Source organism: Daphnia pulicaria, chromosome 1, assembly GCF_021234035.1.
Source record: "Daphnia pulicaria isolate SC F1-1A chromosome 1, SC_F0-13Bv2, whole genome shotgun sequence".
Taxonomy (NCBI): domain Eukaryota; kingdom Metazoa; phylum Arthropoda; class Branchiopoda; order Diplostraca; family Daphniidae; genus Daphnia; species Daphnia pulicaria.
The window spans coordinates 34,932,431-34,944,051 of record NC_060913.1 but is presented as its reverse complement, the minus strand read 5'-3'; the positions used below and the strand labels follow the sequence as shown (position 1 = coordinate 34,944,051).

Genomic DNA, 11,621 nt, shown 5'->3' with positions numbered 1-11,621 from the left:
GGTGATCTATGCAACATGGATAAAGGAACTAGAATTTTTCTCTTTTTAGGAGCACTATTGTCACAAGATTTGCCTTGGCCTTTGCCCATCCCAGATGAAATGAAATATTGCAAGTTATACCGACTCAAACTCTGTGACTAGAATTGGTTGGAGCTGCCCATCTACAAGACAAGCTTTGTGACTTTCCTCGGATTAAACAACCGAGCTCTTGATTTAATCAAGCATTACCAAAAACCTCTACGAAATTCATCGCTTTTTTTAGCTCTGCATCCAATTCTAGGCGAAGATGGTTTACTTCGACTCGGTGACCGGATCGAACACGCAAAATTACTCTACGACGTTCTACACAAACCTCTATTGCCCAGTTGCCATCAACTTACCGAGCATATCATTAACATCTTCCACGAAGAAGCCATCACGATGGGAACGATTTTTCCCCCAAAAATACTGTTTTCGAGTTCGTTTCATAATCAACCAACAAAGAGGAATGAAAATGCAGCCTCCCTCCACAATCAACTACACTGATAAGATATTTCGTAAATAACCTGTAATTGATAAATGTGTGCGAAATATAAAATATTTTTGTAAACAATTTTGTTGGAAAATTTTTTGCCAATTTTCCCCTTGCTTCACTTGGTGAAAGAGTCGGCGACCACTTGATCCCGAGAGTTTTAATTTTTGCCGGCGCAAATGTAATCGTCAAATCAACAAAATAAGATTAAGGAGCTTCAAAAAGTTAATCTGATCAATTTTATGTCTTTCCAGATTTTTTATTTAAAAATAGAAAAGGGGGAAAAATAAAATGATATTAAATAGCGTCGGAGAAAATTTTTTTATCAAAACATTTAAAAAAACGGAAAAAATGGACAGAATCACAGAAAGCTTTTTTTTCCAAATAAATAAAGTAACGGGTCCGTAATTTTTGTTGTTTGGCACGGCATCTCTCAAAATTTTTTAGTTGTCTATATTATTTTATCGAATCGATAGTGTATGTTATATCGAAGGCCAGAGTAACGCGATGGAATACGAGCACGTGTGAAGCACGTGCAGAATTCATTAATAAAAACCGTTGGATTTTAAGAGTTTGTTAAAGTCATGGATACATCACCCAATCTAGTGGGGGAAGGAGTCGAAAAAGAGCAAAGCGATGAACATGTCTGCTGTATGTAGAAGGTGACTTCAAGTTCAATATGTAACCCCCCCTCTAAAAATTCCTCATGGGGTTTTTTTTTCTTTACTCCGACTCTGATTGGAGAAATAACTTACTGGACGGATTGTCCAAATACTCACCAATGAGAAAGAGGAGAGAGTGATGGAAAACTGCTACCCCGAAGTCACTTTATTCATTTTTGAATTGTCGCAAAAAAAAATCTCATTTCTTGTTTGATTATTGGCAAGCGAGTGCTATAAATCGCTACACTGAGTTAACTGGTGCTCGTAGAAATTATATTGTGTTAATTGACTGCGTTGTGAATGGATTTGGCATCGGAATGGTTGTTTAGCAGGCAACACAAGGTATGTATTTGAATTATTAACATGTGTGTGTGTGTGTGTTTCGATATGGTGTGCAAAGTTTTAGTATGTGTAAGTAAATAGGGACCGACTTATTGATTTATCGAATCGCTTTTTTCAGATACCGTTGTTCCAGCTACACCGAAAGAAGATGCCGGGCAAGTGTTGTTCGCGATTTACATGGTATATACCATGCGCATGGCCACCACAATTACGAAAACCATCAAGCTATGATTAGTCGACACACTTTCGTTGAATGGTGCCGAGAAAGAGCTAGAACAACAAATATCCGGCCGCATTCAATTTATTTGGAGTTGTTCAGAAGGTAATTTTTTTAATGACTAGAAATGTGTAACTGAGTAAATGGGAGGGTGTGGACAATATGTTTAAACATGAATCAAAGAACTGATACGGGGGAACAACATAGCACCTCTCTAATGTAGTCACCCATCCCACAACCTGATTGTGATAACCAACCCAAACACTACAACCGACATGGATGCACGATAATCCACTTTTTTATGTGTCCATATCATATCCAATGAAGTCCAAAAACTAAATAGTAAAAACGTTCTTTTCCTGATGTATACCTTGCATTTCTTCTCGCCCGCCATCACCGGATGTAGTGAGCAATTTTCCGGTCAATTACCTGATTAAATCACATCAATTTAGATTAAGTTTTAGTCGTCAATTTTGTAGAACGCATCACCTTGGGAGATGGTTTTTTGGGCGACATCCAAGACAGTAGACAACAGCATCACCTTTTGAATGCATAAAAATAATTAGCAACTTGGAATAACTTTTAAAAATGAGCTAATACGAAAACTCACCGAACTCAAGTACAACAACATGATTAAAAACTAATCAAGTTCCTGAGTAGTTCCACTCTGTTCACTTTTTCGAAAACCTAACAACTACGACGCTATACTCCATCGCTAGTCTATAGCAAACGGCTGCGATGATTCAGAGTAATGGCCGTTCCAGTTAAAACGATCAAAAGATACTTGGGAAATTGTCATTACGGTGGAGATATCCATTCCTCTTCGTCTTCGGCTAACACCAGATCGTAATCTGGAGCAAAGTATCAACAGTAAAGCTTACAGAAAACGAGAAATTAAAGAATCTGCTGGTACCTGATAACGCCACGCAAAAGATAATGGATGTCACTCCTTCGAAACAGTGAATCCACTTTTTATGTTCTGATCGCTGTCCGCCGACGTCAAACATCCTGTAGATTCAAATGAACCCAATGAGTTTCTATGATTTTTCAATGATGGAAAACAAGGGAATGATTGTACTTGAAACGAAGTCCTTTGAATGAAAATTGTGTTTTGATAATTCCTGTGGTTTTCACTCTTGTTCTCAGGACATCTTGCTGCGTAGGTACGTTGTTGGGTGGTGAGATACGGTCTAAGGCGTTGAGATAATAGGCAGCTGAATCGTTCAACTGGTATTCCCGGGAGCGAGAGAAACAATACTGCACCCCTCCGGTCATCCTCAATCGTTTCATTACCTAACGAACAGAATATTAAAGCTAGGATTTTTCAATTTACAAGGAAAGATGGATTGTCTTACCTGAACGAAGTCATATGTAAGCATTGCTTCATCAGCAGCGCTTGCTAGTGTGAAAAATAGCCTGGCATCATCCTATTAGAAAAACACCAGTTAACGCCTGAGGGCTGTATTCAAACTGAAGGTGATAACTCACCACGGCTCTACTGGAGTCTGCAAAGTTGATTCTGAGTTGGCCCATGGCTAATATGATGGTTATCAGACTTTGTATTGTGATGCTGTATACTAAAGGTCTATACTGTTCACATTCTTCTTTGGAATATCCAGTTTCATGGATGATTTTCATCTGTTTGACAATTGTACTTTTGCCTGACTCGCCAGCTCCTGTGAACAAATTAAAAACTAATGAAGTTCCTGTGTAGTTCCACTCTGTTAAGCTTTTCAAAAACCTAACAACTACGACGCTATAATGCATCGCCAGTCAATAGCAAACGGCTGCGATGATTCAGAGTAATGGCCGTTCCAGTTAAAACGATCAAAAGATACTTGTGTAAGTGTCATTACGGCGGAGATATTCATAAGCTAGAAACTAGTAGTTGTCTAGGACATCTGTGCGTTTAATCCGTGCCACATGTTGAACGAATCCAACAAGAATACGGTGACTCATATGCAAATGAGTCGGGCCAATGTCTCACCTGACATTTTAACCGTGTGCCTAATCCGATAAAAAGTTGTCGTGAATTAACAATTCTGTATCTGATAATATCGAATCAATTATACTTCCAGTACCGTTAAATGTCTTCAATGTGGATTTCCGTCAAAAATTTGTCATTACATTTGACGCTCATGCCGATGCAAGAAGTGCAATTTCGGAAATGACAAGTTGTTGCACAAATTCACCGAATCAACCAATGTGCAACCTTACTGATGTGATGCTGTCGAAGCATTATCCCGGAGCTCGTATTACTGTTTTAATGATTCACGAAAAAATTGAATTTGATGTTTAACATTGTACCCAAAATGAAATACCGATAACAAGGATTTTTCACGCAATGTTTACTTTCATGTCTTTATCTTTGCGCTTCATCTCAAGTTACTTTTCGATATAAACTGTATAAAACGTTACGTGTCCAGAAACCTGTATTAATAATTCTAATTGAGTAAATAAAAGTTGAAGTCAGAACGACATTTTGCTTTGAAGCATTTTTCATTTTTCATTTCTTTGCTTCTTTCTTTCGATTTGTTGTTTTTTCGTTGCTATGACCCTGCCCTCTTGCGGCCAAAAGAGCTGCACGTTTAGGCATAGCCTACTTTATTATAGGAAGCCCAAAGGAAGGATATCTCTCGCGTGTTGGAAAATTGAAGCCTACTTTGCTCACCTTTCCTCCAATTTCCCATCCACCAAGTGGACCCAGGGGGGCCATCTGGTGATCGAAATAATGACACCTCCGAAATTTCGAATGTTATGGTTTGGGGAGATTACCCTGTAATTTAAGAACGCTCCATTAATATGTTGCCGTGAGGGATTTCATGACAATGTTACATGGAACGGTGTACATTATTGTTTAGTGAATGGCCCTTCGTAGCCATTTAACACGTGCTATCCGTGTTTTCAAATATTGCCACTAGACGATAAATTGGCTCCCGTGGGTCCACTTAGGGCGGAGCCAAATAAGAGGAAGGGAACCCAAATTGGCTTCCAAAAAAGCCCAAACCGTTGGGCTTCCTATAATAAAGTAGGCTATGGTTTAGGTCCGTATATAGTATAGAGTCAGACTTCAGGATACAAAGTCTAGACTCGTTCATTGTTCGTGCTACTCAAAAAGTGGCGGTTCACCGAATTCCCTGTACTTTTAAGCGCGTTTACTATTTCGGAACTAGACGTATTAGTCATTCGGATAACATTTTATTGTTGAAATTTTATCCGCCATGTTATTTAATTACCTAGTCCGCTAGTGGTGAGTCGATGGATCGCGTTTCAAGCGAAGCAAAGTATTTAACGGGGTCTTGGACGTTCCGGCCCTATACCATTGCGGCCCTACCATTCCGGCCCCGATTTGGAAAATCACAGGTAGGGCCGGAAGGGTGTCCTTTCCGGCCCCAATTTTTGAAAACCCTTCCTGCCACATATTTGAAACTATACCGTTTGATGAAATAGCCGAAATTATATGACAAAAAAATTAAATATTTAGTACTTTTATTTGACAAAACAGAAACAGAATATAAACAGTGTACAACTTTAACAGCTTAAGCATCTTCAGACTATATGTTATGATTGAAATTGTATTTATAATTATCAGAAATTAGATCTGTTAAATCTTCATACAGGGTTTCGACGCTGCCATATTTCCCAGTATTAAAATTTTCCCAGTAGGCAAAGAGAGTAGAAGTAAAATGAGAAGTGCTTTTCTTTTGATTTTCTGCTAATTTATCGGTTGCCAATAGAAACGATTTGAAAGGGACCATTTGTGATTCTGTGTGTAACAATTCAATTAGTAAGTAAAGGTTGAGGTGAGGTTTTTTAGCTAACCGTTTTAGGCGGGAGTGGTAACTTTCAATGGGGCTGTTAGTTCGAATTGGCTGCATGAATACCGACCATGATTTCGGTCGCCACACAGTGCTGTTTAGCCATGTCTTTTCCATATAATCGAAAAGGGACGGTCAAAGCTCCGCGAACTTGTGTTTTTAGATCCCGAAATAAGCGCGGTATAAAGCGATGGGGCAGTAAATTTAGGGCCATAAGTTTACGGCAAATTCTTCTAATTCTTTCATTTCTTCTATACAAGTTAGCTAACCCGCACTTTTGAATTTGTCTAAAAACCGCTTGGGAGAAATGGAAGCTGCAACCACGAAAACTGACATTAGGAAACACAGTGGAGAAGGCTCCCCACAGCCCTGACTCAAAATCAAGACTAACAGCTACTAAACGTAAAGTTCCGAATGGCCCTAGAAGCGAAACAAGTGCGCGTGATAACTTCAAATATGCTATTTTGGTTTTACAGGACATCAGGGCAAACGTGAGAGGCACCGTTTTGACATGCTTACCTTTTCTAATCGAGGTATGAACAGCAAAAAGCTGGTAAAAGGGATCAGGGACAATTTGAAATGTGGCATCAACTTCCCATCGTTTTGCAACCCTCAGTTTTTTAAGTTGGGTGTCGGTCGCCATGATTACAATTCTCTGCAACACCCCTTTCCGGTCAAACCACCTGATGTCCTTTCGGATAAACTTTTTTGGGACGTGATTTAATTCAAAAGTGAAGTCCAAGTTCCAAGAATTCGAAGAAGAGAAGCACTAGGTAGGTTCTTCGCATATCGTATATTGTGAATACTCTATTTCTAGTAAATATAAAGATGGGGCCGGAAGGGTTTTCAAAAATTGGGGCCGGAAAGGACACCCTTCTGGCCCAAGCGTAAATTTTCCAAATTTGGGCGGTAATGGTAGGGCCGGAATGGTATAGGGCCGGAACGTCATTTAACGGTGCAAAGATCATTCAGGTCGAGAAACAGCTTGAATATGTGTTTTTAAAGAAGCGATTAATTTTTAAATTTAAAGCTTAATAAATTAACAGAATAATCATTTCAATAACCTCAGACGCTACCAAGGTAGAGGTTTGAAAAAGAAATTTCCTAAAATCTAGGTAACTAGCGCCGCCAAGCGCCGCAGAGGTCAGCGGAGAAGACGGCGATGGCCTACATAAATTGTGTAACACTACCGGGCCAAGTTTACGACTCGTTAAGTTAATAAACGATTTTTTTTTCTATATAAAATACATGGATTTGTTTCCAGAAAAAACAATTTCTTGTTTTAAAATGTATTGAGTTTAACTTGTTTAACTTTAATTGAGAATATGAAATTGAACTGAATTCAAAAAAAAGGAGAAGGGGAAGGAGAAACTTCTCAAGGTTCCCTTGAAGAACTTCCTCAAGGTTGAACCCATCTCCACAGAAATCTACATTCCCTCAACTGAGCATGGGAAGGAGAAAAATCAATGGCCAATTAGAACGAAGTAGGATAAATTGAAATGAAAAAAAAAATTAATTAAATAGACACCAATTAATATCAATTTGTTCAACAGTTTTTGATCGTCCTCCTTGTGGCGCTGGATAACCCCCTCTGTGGGTCCTTTTTAAGGATTCTATTTAAAAAAATACAAAAATAGCTATTGTAAGGTAGATAAACTTAATAATAGGTGATTACCGTTAAACATTGTTGTTAGGTATCGATGTATGGTTGGAGTTGGAGTTTCCAATTGACTGAATCTTTCCTCCGTATATTTCACGATGGCCATCAAGAAATCCTCCCCGGAAAAAAAAAACATTGCACGGTTTTGTTGCACCACCGTCCTTTGTCATAGTTAACTGCAAAACATAGCAAAAAAAAATTTAGACTTTTGGTAGGAATTCCAAATTTTTCAGCTTTGATAATGAAATCAGCCTAATTAAGTCATTTGAAAGTTATAGTATGATTTATTAATTTTAATAAATAAGTTACTTACAAAATGAAAGGGGCTAATAGTGAAATTGGCCGGATGTATCATTAAAACAGTTAGACGAGCTCCGGGATAATACTTCGACAGCATCAGTAAGGTTGCACATTGGTTGATTCGGTGAATTTGTGTAACAACTTGTCATTTCCGAAATTGCACTTCTTGCATCGGCATGAGCGTCAAATGTAGTGACAAAATTTGAAGGAAATCCACATTGATAATGCCTTTTTGGTCCAAACTGCAAAAAACATGATTTTTTTAAAAATGAGTAGTGTAAAAAAGTGTAGCGATAAACTTACTATTTGTAGTAAAAGGCTTCACATCTGAAGCGATGAAAGGTATGCATTGTTTTTCCGCCAGTGTGTCTTCCTACCGCGAACAAATATTCGTGCGGGATAGCACTAAAAGATTTCCTTCCTTGGTTTGGAAAGATATCTTCTGAAATTATTTTCTTTACCACACTGAGCACATTTCCCCCAATACTTGTTCTTGCAATTTGCAACACTAACAGAACATTCCATTATCGATGGAGGATAGAGTAAATCATCGTCATTGTTGATTTCTACTAGTTCACTTAACGTTTTCTCCATTTCATTTCCTGGTTGGGAGTAGTGTTGTTCAATACGTGAAGTAGCAACCTCACCTTTTGATAATAACACTGGAAGCAATTTTGAATTGAAATAAGTATCTAACCACGAGGAAAAACTAGAATCCACATCAAAATTCTCTGCCATTTTAAAAATATACACTAGATCACACACCGTGTTACAAAAGTTATAAAAGTAGTTTAACTATCCGAGATTGAAAACACGTGAAATGAAATCGATTTAGATTCTGAAAATTTAATTTAAAAAAAATTAGAGATGTTAATGAAGATGATATGGATGAAGCGAAACACTAACCGGTTGTGCTGCCGTACATGTGGAACCAATATGAGAAGCAAACTACTTCGTCCAACACTTCGGATGATCCGCCGGATTCAATACACGCGGGATAAATCAAGTGTAAAGGGCAATCCTCGCCCGTGTGTGAAAAGTGGCTCGCGTGCGTACCTCGTTAGATTGTATACACAAACAGCACACGATACTGGTTTTGGGAATCAAAAAGAAAGGGGGGAATTAGAACATGTTGCTCTTTTCTTCTCTCCTAACAATTTCGTCTAAATTATTTAATGCAATAATAATCGGAAATGCACGAGCGAGGGAGCGTAATGATTCAATTGGCCTTACGTCACGTTCTCCCAGCGCCCATCCGTCACGAGTAATAAAGTGAGTCGGTTAATTCGGCACTCGCAAACCTGTCCTTCCATGCCGAACAGAAGAGTGTGAAATAAAAAAAAACGATATGAATAAACTGCGCCCCTTTTACCCTCATTCATTACATTTCAATAAAAAACCGAGAATCAATTCTTTGAAGTTTTCAGTTCAGGAATGGCTGAACAAAAAGCCATTTACATTGATTCAAAAGTGGCGCCACAACCCGGCAATGGTCTCATCTACTCGTTCGTCATCAGCGGCAAATGGTCGTTCGAAGAGCAGATGGAACGGTATTGCTGTCAAGTTTACGCATTCGACCCTTTGATGGGCCTGGACCAGCACGACCACAGCCCCACCATCCACTTCTACAATTGGGGGCTCAGCAACCGGGACGAATTCAACATTTACGAAAATTGGACGGTGCGTTCGCTATCGTCCATCTACGAGACGCTGTCCTCTGATCGTCACGGCCGTCAAATCATCGACTATTTGAAAATCGACGTCGAGTTTTACGAATGACTGGCCCTGCCGCAGATCATCGAGTCTGGGATGATGTCCAACGTCCTCTAACTCGGCATCGAAGTCCATCTGGACTAGCGGGATCCAATTTACAAGTACCGCGAATGGGCGAAAATATTACGGACGCTAGAAAGAAAGGGAATTATCCGCTTCGATTCGAAATACAATTCCTGGTCAACCGGCAATTTCACCAAACTTGGACTGTGGGGATCGTTTGGCCATGAAATTTCGTAGTACAACGACAATCATTTGCATATTGAATAACAATAAACTTTGAAAAAATTCAAATTAAAAAGTATTGGCTTTAGTAAACATTAATCTTTATTTGTGTCGTGTTCTAAACTTTTACTGTCAAATAAACCAATGTTCTGTTTACGTCTATTTTTTACAATTTTAAAATATATAATTAACTGCCGGACAAGTTGACATTGACAATTAAAAGATTTCGGGAGCAATAGCGAAAATGGACGGGCAAAGATTTCGGGCCAGCAAAGTGTAACGATGGGTCGAATTCTTGTAAATTGGTTTGTTGTACGTCAACTTGTTCCACTGTGAACGGTTAAAAAATGTGAAATTGGTTACAGTGAAAAAAAAACTGTGAAATTTGTTACGGTGTTAACGCCAACCACCTGGTCGGTGAGCCAAGCAGGTAGACTTTGGTTGGCCAGTCGATGGATGAAAAATTCTTTCGTCGCAACCGAATAGTAGACGGGGCAAAACGACGAGTAGTGAAGAACGTTGAACTCGTGACAACTGACATAGTTCATCTCCAGGAGATCCTGGGCTTTACACCAATTTTTCAGGAACTGAAATCGCAACAAAGCGGGACAATTGTGGCCCCATACGTCTGACCTGCGCCAAAATTCGAATTCAAATATTTTGGAGGAAAAATAATGTCAATGTTCAAATTGCCGGTAATTGGCGGCAAAATCTTTGACGGCCAATTCCATGACGGGATTCTTGAAATCCGCATGGAGGACCCCACTGCCGAGATAGTCGTCCGATTCAGCGGCTACAAAATTGCGCAGGTCTGTGACTGGGCGGACGGATATCACGCCCAGATCGAAATAGTATCCGCCGTACTTGTGCAGCGTTAAGAATAGAAGTCCGTCGCTGAGATGAGACACGTGAAAAGGCCCGTCCCTCCAGCCGTTGCAATGGTACCAATACTCGAGCGGAGTTTTGGCCATGTAATCGTCCAGATTGAAACTGATTAGGTGAATGTTGTCGTATTTCTCCTTCAGCTTTTTCAGCGTGACTAGGCTAAAGTTGATTCGCCCACCCATGAATAGGACATTGACGGTTAGATTGAGTTTGTGGAGAGCGAGGGACTCTACGGCGCAGGCCTGCCGGAAGTTTAAAGTAGTTTAATCAAACTAAATATGATAAGATTTAACACTAATAAAATGTCCCAATCTGTTCTCAGAGAGGGAAAGTTTACTAAAATGGCCACTGACCTCGTTTGCAGGCAGCAGAGTGACCTGGACCCGACAGCTAATCGAAGGCGTCACTGGGATTTACACGGGATCTGTTTACATGGCCGATCCTTTCCCAGTCTTGTCCAGCCAAGGGAACGGAAATGAGTACTACACGGACGATACGCTGTGCGGCTGTATCATCGACGACAAGGATCACGAGACGACCATCAAAACAAATGAATCAAATCTTTTGAACTGAAAACAAAAACCCTTTTCTGCCCTTTTCATCCCCGTGTTGATTAACAAATTAAAATTAATTAACTGTTTTTTTCAAGTGGTGAACCCCCATCAAATTTCCATCTCATTTTTTTCTATCTGCTAATGCAATCAGCTAGTCTGTGCCACTAGCGCACTTAACAAAAAGGGAAAAAGTGTGTGTGTTTGGGTACAATCGGATGGGCGTTGTTTCATAGAAAAATGTGTTTGTCTGTTTGCTGCTACTGTGAATAGTTGAATAGAGTCGTCACTTACCAGGTGGAGGAGAGAGAAAAAAGAGCTGGAACTGCTAGTCGTCGTCGTCCTAGTCGTCGGTTGATGGCCAGATGAAAAGAGGTACAACGAACGTCCGGAAGGATATCGCAGCTGTTAGCGGCTGCTGCCAGTCTCCAATTTAGCGTCCAGTAGCCTCAATGAGGTTTTTTCTGGTTGTGTCGCTTGTCGCGTTGCCACTAGTAAAAATATAGAGAGATGTCGTCGGTATATATCCTTCTCTTTTTGTGTTTCCCTTTTCTCCAACACAAAACAACACACGACAAGAGAGGAGGAGGAGGGTGGTTCGACACGTTGTTTGGCACGCCCGGACGACGCACGAAATCAGATCAAGCGATTGAACAACAACAAACCAAAGAGAAAAA

General features: G+C 39.8%; 2 protein-coding genes across 2 annotated transcripts; both read right to left on the bottom strand.

The window, feature by feature from the left end:
• Positions 1-2,530: 2,530 nt before the first annotated feature.
• On the bottom strand, positions 2,531-8,248 carry LOC124322775 (guanine nucleotide-binding protein G(i) subunit alpha-like). The gene is made up of 7 exons (XM_046784297.1): positions 7,972-8,248; positions 7,079-7,150; positions 3,221-3,408; positions 3,088-3,159; positions 2,811-3,025; positions 2,646-2,740; positions 2,531-2,583 (listed from the first exon to the last, which is right to left on the bottom strand). Exons 1-7 carry the CDS (start codon positions 8,246-8,248, stop codon positions 2,531-2,533), a joined length of 972 nt encoding a protein of 323 aa, XP_046640253.1.
• Positions 8,249-9,724: 1,476 nt separating this feature from the next.
• Positions 9,725-10,575, bottom strand: LOC124322759 (lactosylceramide 4-alpha-galactosyltransferase-like). The gene is made up of 3 exons (XM_046784296.1): positions 10,202-10,575; positions 9,901-10,141; positions 9,725-9,838 (listed from the first exon to the last, which is right to left on the bottom strand). The coding sequence occupies exons 1-3, from the start codon at positions 10,573-10,575 to the stop codon at positions 9,725-9,727; spliced, it is 729 nt and encodes a 242-aa protein (XP_046640252.1).
• Positions 10,576-11,621: the final 1,046 nt, after the last annotated feature.

What these genes read in the sequence shown, in the direction of transcription:
- LOC124322775 (XM_046784297.1), bottom strand. Translation starts at nt 8,248, where the DNA reads ATGGCAGAGAATTTTGATGTGGATTCTAGTTTTTCCTCGTGGTTAGAT. An exon ending in CAGACTCCAGTAGAGCCGTG is followed by an intron (nt 3,160 to 3,220) that starts GTGAGTTATCAC and finishes TTTTTCTAATAG; the next exon opens with GATGATGCCAGGCTATTTTT. An exon ending in TTCAAAGGACTTCGTTTCAA is followed by an intron (nt 2,741 to 2,810) that starts GTACAATCATTC and finishes TTGAATCTACAG; the next exon opens with GATGTTTGACGTCGGCGGAC.
- LOC124322759 (XM_046784296.1), bottom strand. Translation starts at nt 10,575, where the DNA reads ATGGGTGGGCGAATCAACTTTAGCCTAGTCACGCTGAAAAAGCTGAAG. An exon ending in GATTTTGCCGCCAATTACCG is followed by an intron (nt 10,142 to 10,201) that starts GCAATTTGAACA and finishes ATTTTGGCGCAG; the next exon opens with GTCAGACGTATGGGGCCACA. An exon ending in AGGTGGTTGGCGTTAACACC is followed by an intron (nt 9,839 to 9,900) that starts GTAACAAATTTC and finishes AACCGTTCACAG; the next exon opens with TGGAACAAGTTGACGTACAA.